The 16,426-nt window shown below is 37.4% G+C and overlaps 2 protein-coding genes across 5 annotated transcripts; one reads left to right on the plus strand and one right to left on the minus strand.

The window, feature by feature from the left end:
* Positions 1 to 1,827: 1,827 nt before the first annotated feature.
* LOC103336874 (cinnamoyl-CoA reductase-like SNL6) lies at positions 1,828 to 5,746 on the plus strand. The gene is made up of 4 exons (XM_008240001.2): positions 1,828 to 2,059; positions 2,179 to 2,333; positions 3,842 to 4,033; positions 5,023 to 5,746. Exons 1-4 carry the CDS (start codon positions 1,921 to 1,923, stop codon positions 5,455 to 5,457), a joined length of 921 nt encoding a protein of 306 aa, XP_008238223.2. The 5' UTR covers positions 1,828 to 1,920; the 3' UTR covers positions 5,458 to 5,746.
* A 292-nt stretch (positions 5,747 to 6,038) lies between these two features.
* LOC103336964 (uncharacterized) lies at positions 6,039 to 13,410 on the minus strand. Of its 4 annotated transcripts, none has more exons than XR_016122015.1 (9): positions 12,972 to 13,409; positions 9,828 to 12,529; positions 8,291 to 9,644; positions 7,538 to 7,884; positions 7,245 to 7,448; positions 6,755 to 6,915; positions 6,496 to 6,587; positions 6,314 to 6,416; positions 6,039 to 6,198 (listed from the first exon to the last, which is right to left on the minus strand). XR_016122015.1 is itself a non-coding variant. In XM_089041477.1 (9 exons), the coding sequence occupies exons 1-9, from the start codon at positions 13,144 to 13,146 to the stop codon at positions 6,150 to 6,152; spliced, it is 5,109 nt and encodes a 1,702-aa protein (XP_088897603.1). In that variant the 5' UTR covers positions 13,147 to 13,410; the 3' UTR covers positions 6,039 to 6,149. The 4 variants fall into 4 exon arrangements, 2 of the variants coding, with proteins under 2 accessions (XP_088897603.1, XP_088897604.1); XR_016122014.1 differs by having other exon boundaries at positions 6,284 to 6,416; XM_089041477.1 differs by having other exon boundaries at positions 6,314 to 6,338; positions 12,972 to 13,410.
* Between the last annotated feature and the right edge of the window lie 3,016 nt (positions 13,411 to 16,426).

Raw genomic sequence — 16,426 nt, forward strand, 5'->3', positions numbered from 1 at the left:
GTGAAGATGGAGGTGGGGTTTTTAGGGTTGATGATGGATGAAGAAGGTGAAGTTCTTTGACAGATAAATAGACAGAGTTGGACAGTAGAACCTAATTAAAACTATTTATCGTGTTAATAGATGTAATCAGGTACAAATCTAGCTGTTGGGCTGTATGGGCTATAGCCCATGCTTTTTTTTAGTTGTCAATATCCATGTAGTCTCTCTCTCTCTCTCTCTCTCTCTCTCTCTCTTGGGCTGTATGGGCTATAGCCCATGCTTTTTTTTAGTTGTCAATATCCATGTAGTCTCTCTCTCTCTCTCTCTCTCGCCCATGCATTAAAAAAAAAAAAATTCAATACCCATATTCTCTATTTTTCTTATTTTCTTCATTTCTCTCTCTCTTCTTCCTATTTCTTTTTGTTTTCCCGCATTTCTCTTGTTTTTTTCCTTTGTTTCTCCATTTTTTATGGTTTGGATCTACACTACGAATTGAGCTTTTCCCCACAGTTTCTTCTTCATATATATATATATATATATATATTTTTCTTTTTTTCTTTTCTCTTGTTTTTTTTCCTTCGTTTCTCCTTTTTTATTATGCATATCTCTTTTTTTCTCTCACACATGTTGTAAAGTCCAACTTAGTGCGATATGGCCCTCATTGCTGAAATTTCCTGCATACGTAAGGTAAATTTAACCCGCAGAGTTTTGAAATTATGAATTCGTCCCTGGATGTAATTGGCACACAAAAAGTTCACGGACCCAACTGAGGGCCAAGTTCAGGAATGTCTATAGTAGATAATCCTTTAGTTAAATTATGCTTGTATTATTAAAAGAAATTGGAGATGATAATAAATCAACGAATTAAAGAAATAAATACAGCTGTTGTTGTAGTACGTAGATGGGTGGGCTTGATTAGGTATGCGAATGTCTGGTGTGTGAAATATAATGGAGACACATGTTCCCACCAAACTCCATTTATACATTTATTATGTGACCAAATTACGTCTTCCCGTCATAACAACCACCTCCCAACTATCCCCCAGTTCTCCACGCTCTTTGAATGCCAGCCACCCGTCTCTCTCCCTCCTTCTCCTCTGGCTCTTCTACTTCTTTATCTAAACCTGCCCTGGTCTTTTTCAACGCAATAAATTCGTTCTGATCATAATTCATTACTTCCAAGAGTTTCACTAAATAATGACCATCAATAATTCATCAACGAACTGAATATAACAGCTTTTCTCCTTATTATGATGATTAAAACCTTGATGTGTATAGATGTTTGCATAATCCTCTTAATTCGAGTTCATATTTATATTTCTTTATTTAAAATATCAAATGTATATGAATATTGAACGACTATTAATTAAAAGTATAGAACAATAATGTATATCAAGCGAACACTTTTTTGTGCACACCTTCAGTTTCATGTTAATATCATAAATAGTAAGTGAGGATGAAGTTAAAGGTTTCAAATTAGAGCTCTGATACCGTATTAGATGAGATGTATTAAAGTTTAAATACTCAAATATGAGCTAATAATATATGTATAATTTTCTTTTGAAATATTTGGTCCAAATTAAATTAGTAAATTTAGGTTTTAGCAAAAAAAAAAAAATTCCCTTTTGGAAAAAACCAAAATTTTTTAAAAAAAGAAAGAAAAACCTCTAAACTTTCAAATTAAAGATATGCAAAGGTAGAAAATTCCTTAAGAAATCCAATAATAAATAAGGGTAATTTTGTCTATTTTTACTTATTTTACAAAATTTATTTATTCTTTGTGTTTTTCCAAAGTCTCCCGATTAAATTTGGGACAACTTGTTCTCTATATAAATCCCATCACTCCCTCTCTCAATAATCAAAAACTTGCAACCCCACTGATCTTGCCAGCTCCTTCTCTGAACCCAAAAATACTTCTCTCTCTCTCTCTCTCTCTTAAAAATGGCACCAGCATCGGACTCTATCAACCAGACCTCCAACAGAGTCTGTGTAATGGATGCATCAGGCCACGTAGGCACCACCCTCACAGAGCGCCTTCTGCAAAGGGGTTACACAGTCCATGCTGCCCTTCAGAGCCATGGTGGGTTTTAATCAAAATCTATTTTCTTTGTAATTACTTTCTGTTTTTTTATATATATTTATGAATTATTCTTATCATTTTATGTTTCTTAATTGGTTTGGGGGTGTTTGAATAATTAGGTGAATCGCGGTTGGGTGAGCTTTCGTGTGACAAAAAGAAGCTCAAAGTATTCAATTTAGACCCATTTGACTACCAGAGCATACTTGATGCTCTCAAAGGTTGCTCTGGCTTGTTCTATGCATTTGAGCCTCCACCAGACCAACCCAACTATGATGTATGTTCCATTCTTCCCATCCATCTTCTGCACTTTTTCATTTTTAGTTGAGTTTAATTTTCTGATTTTCTCACCCCAAAAAAAAAAGAAGTTACAAGGGCTTGTAGCGCATTGGTTAAGTGCAATTTATCCCTGCACTCGAGGTCTTACGATTCGATTCCCCTCCCCCAATATCGCTTGTATAAAAATAAAACTGCAACTGTGGAAGTGTTTTTGTTTCGATAAGGCAACTGTTGAAGTTGGGATGATTATGTAATGAAGGTAGTGAACGTTTTGGGTTGTTTTTTGGGCGGGGGTGGAGGTGGGAGGGAAGGGTAAAGTATACAACATGAACTTCAAACAAATTTTTAATAAAAAAGGAAATTTAATGATGTGAACTGATGCAGTTAACCTTTCTCTGATTGGAGATTCATTTTTCATGCACTTTCAATGGTGGCTAGAGGAGCAACATTCATTTACGTCAAGTAAACTCAAATCACTCCAGTTTAATTTGCTCACTGAGTTGCTTGTCAATTCCTATTTCAATCTCTTGCTTCCTTTTGAGGGCCGACAGTCATTTCAGTTATTACTGGAAATTTATTTTTGGAGTAGTGAATATAAATAAATAAGTGATTGCTTGTTGAGGGCTAAAAGTACCTTCTAATCATTAAATTCTTTTTTTTACCGTTTGACAGAAAATATTAGAAGTGCTTATAAATCAAGAAAAGTACTTGGATTTTTAATAAACATTTCGGGTTCGTTTGAGAGTGATTCTAAATGGACCCAAAATTACTTTAATAAATAAATTAATTTTTTTTAATACAAGCTTTATTGGGGAGGGAGAAGTTGTCGAAATAAGGGTGTTGTATCTAGATTTGGATTTGACAGTGAATTTAGATTCGTGAAAAAAAGAAATATGAAAACATTACATGCGAATATTATATAGTAGATTTGAAATTATAACTTAGATGTAACTCAGTCAACATGCATGTATGATCTCCATGTGCTTCTGTTTCTTCTAATACAAATATAAAAATTATATATTGTCAATGGTTCAATCGAGGTCTGTTTAACTATATAATAATAAGAACTAGATACTAAGATTCAAGATCAGTCATTTCAAATGGGACCTAGTTTTATTTGTATTCAGTAAGTTTAGGGACAGAGCTTGAAGCAATTGATAGCATCCGCAGGTATACACTTTTCTAATCGCACGTTTTAGCATCCACTTGGAATTTTTTCTTTGTTTTTTGTTTTTTTAAATTCTAATGGGGTAGCCAATTTGATTAGATGTGAGCAGTGGAAATATATAATTTTAGAAAGATGAGATGCTACTTAGCTGTATAATAGCAGTTTTACTGACCTTTCAAACCGAAAAAACCTATTCTCGTTACATGAGAGTTTCTTTCCTTTCAAACACCCTTTTGTCATTTCCTCTTAAATTATTTAATAAGTTCAAATTTTGCATCATGTGTTTATGCAGTTTTAAAGTTTTTGATCATTTTATTGAGATTTGAGGTGACTTGTAGGAATACATGGCAGAAGTAGAGGTGAGAGCAGCACACAATGTGCTAGAAGCATGTGCAAGAACAGAAACCATAGACAAGGTTGTGTTCACATCTTCAGCCACGGCTGTGGTTTGGAGAAGCGACCGTAAATCAATGACTCTGGAGTTGGATGAACGACACTGGACTGATGTCAATTTCTGTCGCAATTTCAAGGTATTAATTTCCAACTGAAATAGTCAACTGGGTGTGTTTATTTATTATCACATAGGGTTTTACTAAAACAAGACTTTTTGGTGCTTCTGTGGCCCAAAAACCAGTAACAACTTGGACAAAGTGTATGGTGCCACTGCCAAGCCAAGGAGAAAAACTTATATATCACATCAGAGGGATAGTACTGTGTTGCTATCTCCAAACCAATCACCTTCTGTTACTTGTAAAAGTTATCACGAGTGGTGGAAATGTGGGTGATCCCCTGATATAGAAGTTTTTCTTTGACGCCAGGGCTTCATGTCCCCACACTAAGTAGTAGTAGTTACGGAGTGTGCTGATTAAGTAGTTAGGTTAGGAGGAATGTGATCCTCTTAACAACCCATGGAGACCAAAAATCTGCTCCAACAGTTGGTTTGTTGGTGTGGAATTTAGTAACTTTGAACTTTACCGTTTGTTGGTGCGAATTCTTAATAATGATATGGCAGAGCTTCATGATGTAGGTCTGGCGACCATAGACTCCTGAGTTTGCATATCAACTATATTTTAGTTTCTTATTCTTTTTTTAACAAAATATTAAAATATATATATGATGAAATTGTATTTTTTGGTAGCTGTAGTTTGAGTCTTTTCACTTTGGTCCCTATAATCTCAATTTTAACAATTTCAACCCTATGATTTTTTAAGACGGAAATCTTATGGCACTCTAACGTGACAGCACGACACGAGATGTGGGCTAAGATTGAAAATTGAAATGACAGAGACAAAAGTAGAAAATGACTCAAACTATATCCGACTTTTAGAAAAGCTATATGTAATGGCTCCCTCCACTAAAATAATTAGGAAAGCTTTCTGGCTCCATTTGGTGAGCAAAGCTGGCATATTTCCCTTGTGTTCAAAAGTGACATCGAATTATTAGATTTCCTCTTTACTTCTGGATCTACTTGATGTTGACTAAATTAAATCTAACCCTTACATGTTTTGTTCTTGAACAGTTGTGGCATGCCCTATCAAAAACCCTAGCAGAGAAGACTGCATGGGCCTTAGCAATGGACAGGAGCTTGAATATGGTGTCTGTGAATGCAGGGTTGTTGATGGGTCCTGATCTGTCCATCACTAACCCCTATATGAAAGGAGCGGCTGAGATGTATGAAGATGGCGTGTTGGTGACCGTCGATGTTGATTTCTTTGTGGATGCTCACATTTGCGTCTTCGAAGATGTCTCATCCTACGGTCGATATTTGTGCTTCAACAACATCATCAATCGGTCTGAAGATGCTGTAGAGCTGGCTAGAAAGTTGACCCCTTCTGCCCCTTCATATCCCAAAAGCCAAGATCAGGATGATATGATGATCATTCAACAGCGGATTAGCAACAAGAAAATGAATAAACTAATGGTGGATTTCAAGAGTAAATCCCAAGAATGTTGATGATGATGTTGGCAATTAGAAGGCGCATGTCATTAAGAATTTCAAAATAATTTTCGTGTATATTTAATATATATATATATATAAAATAGTATAATTAATAGTTAGTAATATCTTATTTGATTTCCTTCTTTTTGAAGCTAGAAGGTTTTCAGTAGTGCTTTGGACAATCGCCCATGGACAATTGTGTGAGCATAGGCGTGGGCGATTGTCCTTGGCATTTTTCGAAATTTTTGTATGTTGCATTATTATTTCAGAAATCAACCAAAGCACTTATATGGTGGCCATAGAATACGAAGTTTGAAATTGCTTTGTAAGTTGTAATTATGGTTATCATATTAATTTTCTCCAAGTGGGAGTCATTGTTAGAGTTAAAATATAAATTTAAAGAGGTCCCAGTGGGAACTTCGCCCCCTGAGATTTTAGGTCTGCTAGTTAAATAAGGATAATTATTTCCCCATTCTAATTTTATTCATTTACACTCCTTTTTTAGTTATAAAATGGAGTGTAAGTGGATAATATTGGAGTAGGGAAATCTCCACTTTTAAATAAATCTAGGATTAATGTTAAAGAACTCCTACACATAGCTTTAACTGTTAAAATAGTATAAGTGTTGACCCCAAAGTATCCATGATGTTAGCTCACTAACAGTTACAAGAGAATCCTATACATCGCAACAACTCTACAAGTTTCAGCTACAAATTTGCTGGGAGGGATCGCCTGCTCAAATAGTCTTTTGAAAACCTGCCACAAACAAGCATTCCTTAAATTTACAAGGTACATTATTAGAATTCAAATTCAAGATTATTTCTCTTTGAAAAATACTTACAGTAACATGCAGACAGAGTGCAACTGTTACCTCTTCTTGACCAAAAGCTGTTCGACTAGTTGAGCAAAGAATACATTGAATAGAGTTTAGCACATTCCATTCTAGTTTAGCTGATGCTTCCGAGGCAAGAGAACTACAAACGAGCATAACTTGGATATTTAGGCAAAGCAATAGCTAGCTACTAAGATAATGACTTTACACCATAAAAGTACCTTCAGATATGCTGCAAAAGCTTTCTGGGGGGAAGATCGCCCCAGGGTCTGCTCCATTCCGGCAAGAGACAGCCAGAGCCAGGCAATTTTTACTGTAGAGAACAAGAAACAACTAATTAATGAGTTTTAGAGGCGCATTACCAGAGTTGGCAGTTTCAAAGGGTACACAATGTATTCCTTTCATCAAGGTGATTGCAGAGCTCTATAATTTGAAGACCGTATTTCACCTAAAACAAAAGAGAGAAATTGAAAAGCATACCTTGACCATGATGGAACAAATTTACTATTTAGCATAGTATCACCATCTTCTTCGTTTTCATCATCTGATTGTTTGTATGGAGAGATTTCATATGACTGTTCTGGATGTGTATTGGCAGCAGAATTCCCATTGTCTATTGCTTTGTCTAAATTGCTCGGTACCTTAAAGATCACATGAAGTATCAGCATGAAGCTGTAAGACAAAGTAATGTACACGAAATATGCAGCCATTCATGTAAAACTTTCTAAAGGTGGCCAGGTTGGAGTTTACAATAAGCTGTTAGTAGTTACCCTCCAGCTTGCAGCAAAAGCTCAGAAATTCTTACACATAGGCCTACCTAGTATGAACTATGCAAGTAAAACCACTCAACATATGAATAAATGTTATTTCGGAGGAAAGGAATAGGTTTAATTGTCTCGCGTGCTGTACAATATGCAAGTAGATCCTAAGATAGGTGAATATCAATTCTTAAGAAGTCATTAGCATTTACCTTTGCGTTATATCCAAAATTACTCAAGACCAAACTGTGTTCTTCAAGGATAATACTCTCTCTTCTGGCATTACTTGTTGAAACCCTGGAAGTCCTAGGCTCAGTCTCTGAAATGTTCCTGAAAGTGTCATATTCCCTTTCTTCCTCCATTGTCTTATGCACTGTTTCATCCTTAGATTCCTTACTCTCATGTCCTCTTCCATCCTATATAAGACAGTCCAATACTGAATGTGATTTCTAAAATAGCAAAAAGATAGATTTAATAAAATGTGAAATGGCATGAAGAATCATACAATGGCCTGGCATTTCATTTCTTTATCTTCTTTTTCTGCAGGTAACTTGTCTTCATGTTCTCTCTGCTGTCTCCGTGCTTCAACACGCATTCTTTTTCTTTCCTTCTCCTTCCTATCTTCCTCTTCCCTTTGTCTCTTCTTTGTCGCCATATCAGCATCTTTTTTCTTCCTCTCTTCTTCTTTCTGTTTCTTTTGCAGCTCTAACTGCCTCATATTCGCTTGCTCCTTTCTTGACCGCTCAAGCTTCAAGGCTTCCTTCTTCATCTTGCGCTCATTCTCTTTCTTTTGTGCAAGACGCTTTGCAGTTTCGGCAGCCTCCAGGGCCTTCACTTTGATGTCCCTCTTCCCTACAAGAAAGCACAAGAAGCTCCAAATACTGAATCAAATCATCGGAGAACAAAAAGAAACAAAGAAACAAAGAAAAGAAAAAGATTCCAAAATCTTCACAGGACATTCACAATGATACAATCAAACAACAGATGAATCATTGTCAAGCTCCTAACAATATGATGAGTTTACCAATAAAATACTTTATTACTCAATGATCCCAGACATGCAAAACTAATTTACAGCTCCGAACATAACACTCCTCGATTCAGTAAAAACAAAACGATCATCCATACTGTAGCCCAGTTTCCACATACCGTTATGATCCGCACTCTAAATACACTCATGGAATATGTACATGTAATGCAATTCCAAAGTTCTAGAATTGACAATTCTTCATGATTAAAATTACTAGTTAGAAATTACCTGTTACAACTGCAGCTGATTGTTTCTGTTGAACAAGAGGAATGAAGGAAGTCATACTGGACACAATATTGTTACGCTTAGGCTCCCGCTCTAACAAACTTGGACCGCCTTTTCTCAAGCTGGTTTTTCCAGACAATTTTGGTTTACGAAGTGATCCAGTGGTCCTCTTAATATCATTTGTTCCTCGTGATATGCTCAGGTTCTCCTTGTTGTTATATCTTCTCTTGATGCTGTTTTGGATTCCATGCTTGAGTTTGAAGCTCTTATGAGTCTCCGTTAAGCTGAATTCAGTGTTTACTGAATCTAGACTAAGTCTATCAGCATGCAGTTCAGCTTTCGAAACTGATGCAGGAGGGTTTGGAATTTCAGTAATGTCAGCAAGTGGTACTCTTTGTATTGAGCTATTTAATACTTCTGAAACAATGCCATCTCGGGAAGTATCAGCTACCTCATCTATATTCTCATTTTCTTCACTAATGCAGGGAAGCTCTGGATTTAAGCTCCCTCGCTTCCCTGAACTGCTAGTGCTTGAAGCGGTTCTATCCCAGAGTTTCCCAACTGGCGATATGTAAGGCTTCTTAATGTCCCAACCAGATTGACCACAACGATTTGGTAGGCAATCAGAATAGGACCTTCCATTAAACGCCTGGCCAACTTCCTCACTCAAGCAACTATTACCATCCTTTAATGGCTTGACAGCATCATTCATAGGCAAGGTGGTCCTCATATCCACTACGCCCTCTAGAAGCCCAGTTGGAACAGACTGGTAGAGATTTGAAATTTTGTGCAACTTATATGAAGCTGAAGAGCATGCTACTGGAGTTTGCATGCAAACAGATTTGCAAAGCTGCTCCAAAATGCTGGCATGTTCAAATGTAGTGCTCGGAAGGTTGCACTCATCAAAGTTAATATCCCCTCGAGCAATGCTTGTTGGTCTGTCATCTGTTTCTAAAACGAACCCCTCAAGCTCAGGCTTTGTATCATCACCACCAATCAAATCCAAGGATTGGCCACGTGGAGAACCAACTGAAAAATATGAAAATTTTCTGGTCCCCCCAAGATCAAATCTCTTTTCCTGCATGGCTCTTCCAGCGCAAGTCCAATTTTCAACATTTCCTAGTGTAAGATTATCCTCAAGAGGAAGAGAAACATGGTTCTCTTCTATGCATGGACTTCCTGTATCAACAATAGTGCTAGTTGGATGTGCTACTCCTGTTTCCTCCATCAAACAATCTTGAGACTGGCCAGCAGCCTGCTTCATCAAACTCAAGAGAAGTGATGCTTCCAATTCTTCATGCATAAAAGTGAAAGGTGCATTCCCACTTCTGTCCCCCTCTCCCACGCTGATTTCACCCTGTGAAACACAATCTTATTAGAACAGATTAAATAATAGCAGACAAGCAACCTGACCAATATAAGAGAACAAGTAAACAGAAATCCCAAATAAAAAAAGACTGCGAAATAGGATAGCAAAGATATAAGGGAAGTAGCTTAGCCGAGAGAGAGAGAGATCAATTCACAACAGAAAATTGAGTACCTCTTTCATATGTGCTTTAGGTGAAGATTCAGACCTCTCTATCATTTGGTGATCCTCATTTTGATGTGATTCTTCAACTGGACTCCTACTGACAATTGATTTCACAACATCCTCCTGAGAAATTGAAAGGCCTTGAGATTCTAGTACGGCCTTTGGACTATGCTCTACACTTCCCAAGTTTCCACAAATAGAATCTCTATTGACAGTGTGAAAAACCTTTTCTATCAAGTCCCGTGAAGAAGACAGGTCATCAACTATTGTGTGCTCAATCTTTCTTCGTTTATGCTGAGGCCATGAACCCTCCATAGAAGAGCTAAAACTTCTTCCCTTGGATTTCTCTGCAATCCGGCATTCAGTTGATTTGGTATAACCTACATCTACCTTATCACCAATACTCCACATTTCATAGTTTGGAGAAATGTCTGACTGTATAATCGGCTGAGGCAAGTTACCCTTCATCTCATCCGTGGAAGCAGCACAAGGATTCTCAACTGCAAGATTCTTTGCATCCGGGATTCTAAAAGAACCAAGTTCAGACACAATTGTAAAATCAGAATCCGTTGATACTGTAGGATTACCAACGGCATGAGAATCCAGTGCACTCTCTTCTGTGACCAATTCAGTTGGTTTTGCAGAATTAACATTAGACTGGCTTTCAACCAAACTTTCCTGGGCTACTTGCAAGCCAGTTGGATTATCTATCAAAAAGGATTTCTGAACTTTGCCACTTTCTAGCAAAGTATTAGCAACTCCATCCTTATGAGCATTGGATATCTCTTTTACTGATGAGGCAGCATTTTCATTTGAGGTTCTTCCAGATTTATGCAACTGCTCTTCTGGGGCTCCGGATAAACCACTCTGGAGCTCCTTTCCTCCGACGGAAACTTCCCGATCCCCCAGAAAACTCATCTCCAGTGGTGTGTTACAATTGTCATGGTAATTGACAGTTATTCCTTCAGCCAGTATATCTTCAGCATGCATCAAGGAAATATAACTTTTTTCTGACGACCTGCCCTGCATTCCCTTCTTAAGATCAGGAGTAGAAATTCCATTCAAACAGGACTCTTCCACGTCATCAAAATTAAGTTGCTTGGGATTCACAAAAGCATAATCAGCAGGCTGCCTTGAGTGTAGAACTTCTCCTCCAACTCTAAGCCCATTACCGTCCAAGTTAGATCCAGAACGAATAGGATTAGCTTCAATACATCCATCAGGATCAATTTCAGTTTTTCCAACACTTGCAGCTTCAACAAATTCACTGGTTTGTATACAAGGTACCTCTTGTACCATAGTACTGAACACATCCTGATGCCTGATTCCTGCAAGCCCATGAGTCAGGTTTTCTGGCAAATGCTTGTTTGAAGCAGCAGATCTGGACTGTGTACCCCTGTGACCCAAAACCTGGGAATTGACAGGTTTTGACATTTCTTCTGTCCCACTATTAATTTCTGTGCATGTATTTCTACCAGCGTAGTGATCTGCAACATTTTCCTTGTCTGAAGAATCTATTGAATTCACTGCACAAAGGTCTAGATCCCTTTGAATTGGAATAGACCTTCCAGTAGATATTTGAGTTCTCTGTGCATCATGAGACTTGTTCGATGCAGCAGACATTGACTTGTTAATTCTTTTACCCAATATGTTGCTGCTGGTATCTTTTGCTACAATTCTTTGACCAGACATGTTGGAGCTGGCACCTTTTGCTATTCTTTCAACACTACACACAACTTGTGACCTAGTACTTCCGGAGACAAACTCCAAAGAACAATTCTCCTTACTTGAATGTTTTTCCCTATTTACTGCACTTAACTCTAGATTATCACATGTATCAGGAGGCTTGACTAAGTTCATTTCATCAACACGGTCAGATTGTAGGAAAGATATCGCACACCCAATAATCCCACCAGCACAACCATTGACGTTGTTCTTAACCTGTGAATTGCTTTTATTGGTACTGTTGCGAATTGCAATAGCTCTTTGTCTGGACTTGGATCTTTGAACTCTAGCCAGTGATAGAGCTGGGTCATGATAAATATTTGAGGTTTTTGCATCCCCCTGACCTTCAGGAGAAGTAACACTTGGATCCTCTTCTTTCTGATCTTGAGGAACACCATTGGAGGAATCTCCTGCATTACTAATGGGGCACTGTGGCAAAATTGTAACCTCATCTCCTGCACCTCTAGCTGGTGATAGAGCTGGGTCATGGTAAATGTCTGACATTCTTGCACCCCTCTGATCTTCTGGAGATGTAACACTCGGATCCTCTTCTCTCTGATCTTGAGGAACACCATCAGAGGAACAATGAGCGTTATTAATGAGGCACTGCGGCAAATTAGATACCTCATTTCCTGCACCTCTAGCCGGTGATAGAGATGGATCGTGGTAAATGTCTGAGATCCTTGCATCCTTCTGATCTTCTGGAGATGTAACACTAGGATCCTCTTCTCTCTGGTCTTGAGGAACGCCATTGGAGGCACACCCAGCATTACTTACACGGCAGTGTGGCAAAATCAAAACCTCCTCTCCTGCACTAAAACCTCTGTCAAAACCATGAAGTTCAGTGCACAAACCATTTGGTAGCTCCCCATTGTGAGCTGTAGGAACTGGCTTGTCAAACACAGGGCAATGGCTACCGGTAAAATGGATCACAGGCTGTGAGCGAGGGAGTGGAACTCCTGAAATCAGCTCTTGTTTGTTCAATACTGTAATGAACAAATCAAAAGATTCTTAATTAATCCATGGGCATGACATAAGGGCAAGGACATTGCATACATACAGCAAGCATACAATGTACATACAGTATACAGATATGTGTGTGAGCTAGTTCAGGCCGTGCAAATAATATCCTGAATTACAAACTTTCTTGGAATGGAAACCAAACAGAGAATTAAGAAATCCTTGACGGTTCGAATTATACTAATACATAATGCAATATTAAGAACCTAGGGTTCATTTGTTTCATCATCTAAAAACTTAATTGCTACAAAAATCTAAACAACACAGAAATTATTTCAGTCTAAAGCAACAAAATTAACAATGTTATTAAAACGATGCCTTCCAAAACTACGCAATTCGAAGTAAAAATGACAAGAGTTGTAGAGAAATTATGAATATGGAAACGAAGGTAGGGAAAGTAGTACGCACCATGATTGGGGTCGGAGGAGGAGGAGGACAAAAGCCACGGAGGAGGGGCAATTCCGTCAATAAGGCATTTGGAGGCGAGGTGTTGCTCGAAGAGGTAGGCCTGGTGCTTGGTTTGGTTGACGATCCATTTCTTCCTCTCGAAGATTTGCGCCAACAGCTTCTCTGTAGTCGACATTTTCAAACCTGAACCATGGATTTCGATTCACTGAGTTACAGAGAAAGAGAGAGAAAGAGAACGTCTCCTTGGTCCCGCTGAAGAAAGAAGGGCTCGAGGAGTGAGTTTCAAGGTGGGAGAGTTGAGAGAAAAAAGGCACTGCCGGTTCAGATGTTGGGAAAGCTGAGGCGAGGAGGGTCTGAAGGCTCAGTCGCAGGCGCAGGGTCTGTATGAGTTTTGGTTTTGGTTTGCGTTTAGGCTGTTTTTTGGGCTGGCGGGGGAGAGGGAGATTTGATTTTCTTTTTTTTTCAACTTCTAAAGCTTGAATAATAAAACAAGGAGAATTCCCAACGACCCAAAAAAAAAAAAGGAGGAGTAATTTTTTTCATTCTTATGTTTTTTTAAGTTTCAAAAATATAAACCTGATATTTTGAAGTATTAGTATTTTTACATCGGAAAATCTTCCTTTTAAAGATTTTATGTTCAGGATTAATTAAACACTTTTAATTTCATTAATCATATATATAGTATAATACATATTAAAATATTTGACTCACTAAGAGTATCCACAATGATACACTTTATTTCTTAGCTAAAATTTAGCTAAAAATATATAAGCTATTTTTGAAGCTCTCTAAAAAATTTCAACTCCAACCATACTCTCTAATTTGGAGAGTCATAAATGCTATAACGCTTTTTTAATTAGTCTATCTCTATTAAAAAATAAAATAAAAATAGTTAGCATTAAATAAAGGTTTGAAATACTCATTAAATAAAGCAACTTTAAATTATAGGGAGTCACTAGGAGTCTTTTCTCTTTCCTCAGATTTAAGAACTCCTAGAGGACTCCATATTTTAAGAGGTGGATATGGAGCGTGGTTGGAGTTGTATTTTTACTATTCATCCTTAAAATTTGTCTAAGGAGGTGATTTAGGGAGTTCATTATGGATGTTCACATCTAATGAACGAATGAGTTTAAACATTACTAGCCTCTTGGCGAATTGGGTTTTTGTTGTTATTTTTAATTTTTATCTATTAATTAGTTAAATATATAAAAAGATAAAAAGAAATTAAAAACAAAAAATGGATGAATGTCGGTATAGTGGAGACAGATGAACGTGGTGGTCGAGTGGGGCAGTAACTACTTTTCCTAATTACTTAATTGGAATTTGTTTTTTATTTTGAGCTTTGTGGATGTGAGGGAAGTTTTGATGAAATTGGAGGAATTGACTTTTTGTGATCATCATAAGAGCATCAACTTTGGTTTCGCAATTAGATGTCACGAGTGGACTGAAATACCCCTCCACATGAGGGACATATGATTAAAATGTAACGAATTTGGGAAGAATTTGATAAATATTGATATGGGCACTTTATTAATTACTCGGAATTGAAAATTAAAAGAATAAAATTGACAAAATTGAAACTATAGAGACCAAAGTAATAAAACACCAATGGGATGTTAGTTAGATTAGTTGAGGCGTTTAGTGTGCTCCCAAATAATCGTAGGTTCAAGCCCCCATGGTACCGTGTGTATGAGTTTCCTCTATCTCCTTCCTAACTTTGGCACGCAAATAATAATAATAATAATAATAATAATAATAATAATAATAATAATAATAAAATGGGAGCTTTAGTTTTAAAACACAATATAGTTTACTAATTTGGAAGATATGAATAAAATTTCATCTAATTAGCATAAGGCCAAAGACCAAAATGTAGTACATAATTTTACAAAAATATCATTAAAAAATATCAAAATTACACATAATGTCACTCCTTCTAAAGTAAGCATACTATGCCACATGTCCATATCTAGCCAACCGCCACAGCCAGCCACCGCCACCGATTATCTGTGGGATTTTGAGGAAATATTTTGGGAGTATTTTGTTAACTGTACACCAGCTTTGCAGACTATTTTTATTTGGGTTGGCAAGGATTGGAGTGTTTTGAACTTGAGCTGAGATGTTGTTGTTTTAGATGCATATCTTTGGCATGTTTAGACATTGACCTTTGATGCATTCTTGTTTTGGATGCATTTGGATGTTTTGTAATTGAGGTGTGATGCTCTTGTTTTGGATGCAATTGAAGGGATGTTTTGTAATTGAGCTGTGATGTTCTTGTTTTGGATGCAATTAAATAGATGTGTTGTATAAGAGATGTCATGTTCTTATTTTGGTTCCATTGATTTGGTGTATACTGGATATGTGCACTTGGAACCCAAAATTAGAGCTGTGATGTATATTGGATATTTGTTTTCAATGGCCAATTGGAACTCAAAATTGCGGAAAAGGAAGACTTGTTCCATAACTGATCGAAGATACATCGAACCAACACACCCCCTCCATTACATCCAAAACCTAACCAACATTAAGTTATCAGCTATAAATGACCAACACTGACATTATCTTTGGCAAGCAACAAAAAAATAACCATTACAAACAAGAACACATAAACCAAAAAACCATGGGGTTTTCAGCTTTTGTTTTCCACATTTTCTTTCTTGTCCAAAGAGGTTGATTTTCCTAATTAGACCTGGGATTATTTGCTTCGATCTCTCACACATCTCTAGGTCATCCCATTCCCAAAATATGCATAAGTTCTTATGAATAAACACAATTTTTTTACAATCATACAGTGGTACCATCAGAAATAGACCTAACCAAAATCTCAAATTTCACAATCACATTAACAAACACAAATCCAACTTACCCTCCCACGGACTTCAAACCTCATTCCAGGATGTGAATTTATCCAAGATGTATATGTTTTCACAGCCTTGCCATAGTAGCACAACTACAACCTCACTGAAATGGCCTCTTCAATGTGCAATCGATACCTCATTGACTCACCACCACTGCTAGGTAGGTTCCTCCTCATCTTTTTTTTGTTCACCTCATCCTTATCTTTTCAAGCTGTGCGATTATTAGGTTGTTAGAGAAGGTCAACTTCCAATAAATGGTTTGGACTTTCCTTTGTACAAATTGGAGGGAAGAAATGGTGGGATAAATGGGAACAAAAGGGTCTGAGAGTGCCAACATACGGAATGAACGTATTTGCCCTTAAAAAGGAAGTCACGTGCCTCCCACGTGACTTATTTGATAAAGTAATGAAGCAACTAGCTACCTATTACGGAAGCGACTTTTTCTCTCTAACCCTAGCCCCTCCTTTGAAAACACTTGCAGCGCTGCTTTGGGGGAGGAGGCCTTAGTTCCCCCTCCCTTCTCCTCTCCTCTCTTCCTTTCTACTTCCTCATCTCCCACTTATTCCTTCTATTTTTCTCTTTCTCTCTCCTTTGTGA

The sequence above is a fragment of the Prunus mume genome, linkage group LG7, assembly GCF_029339155.1.
Source record: "Prunus mume cultivar Tortuosa linkage group LG7, ASM2933915v1, whole genome shotgun sequence".
Lineage (NCBI taxonomy): Eukaryota > Viridiplantae > Streptophyta > Magnoliopsida > Rosales > Rosaceae > Prunus > Prunus mume.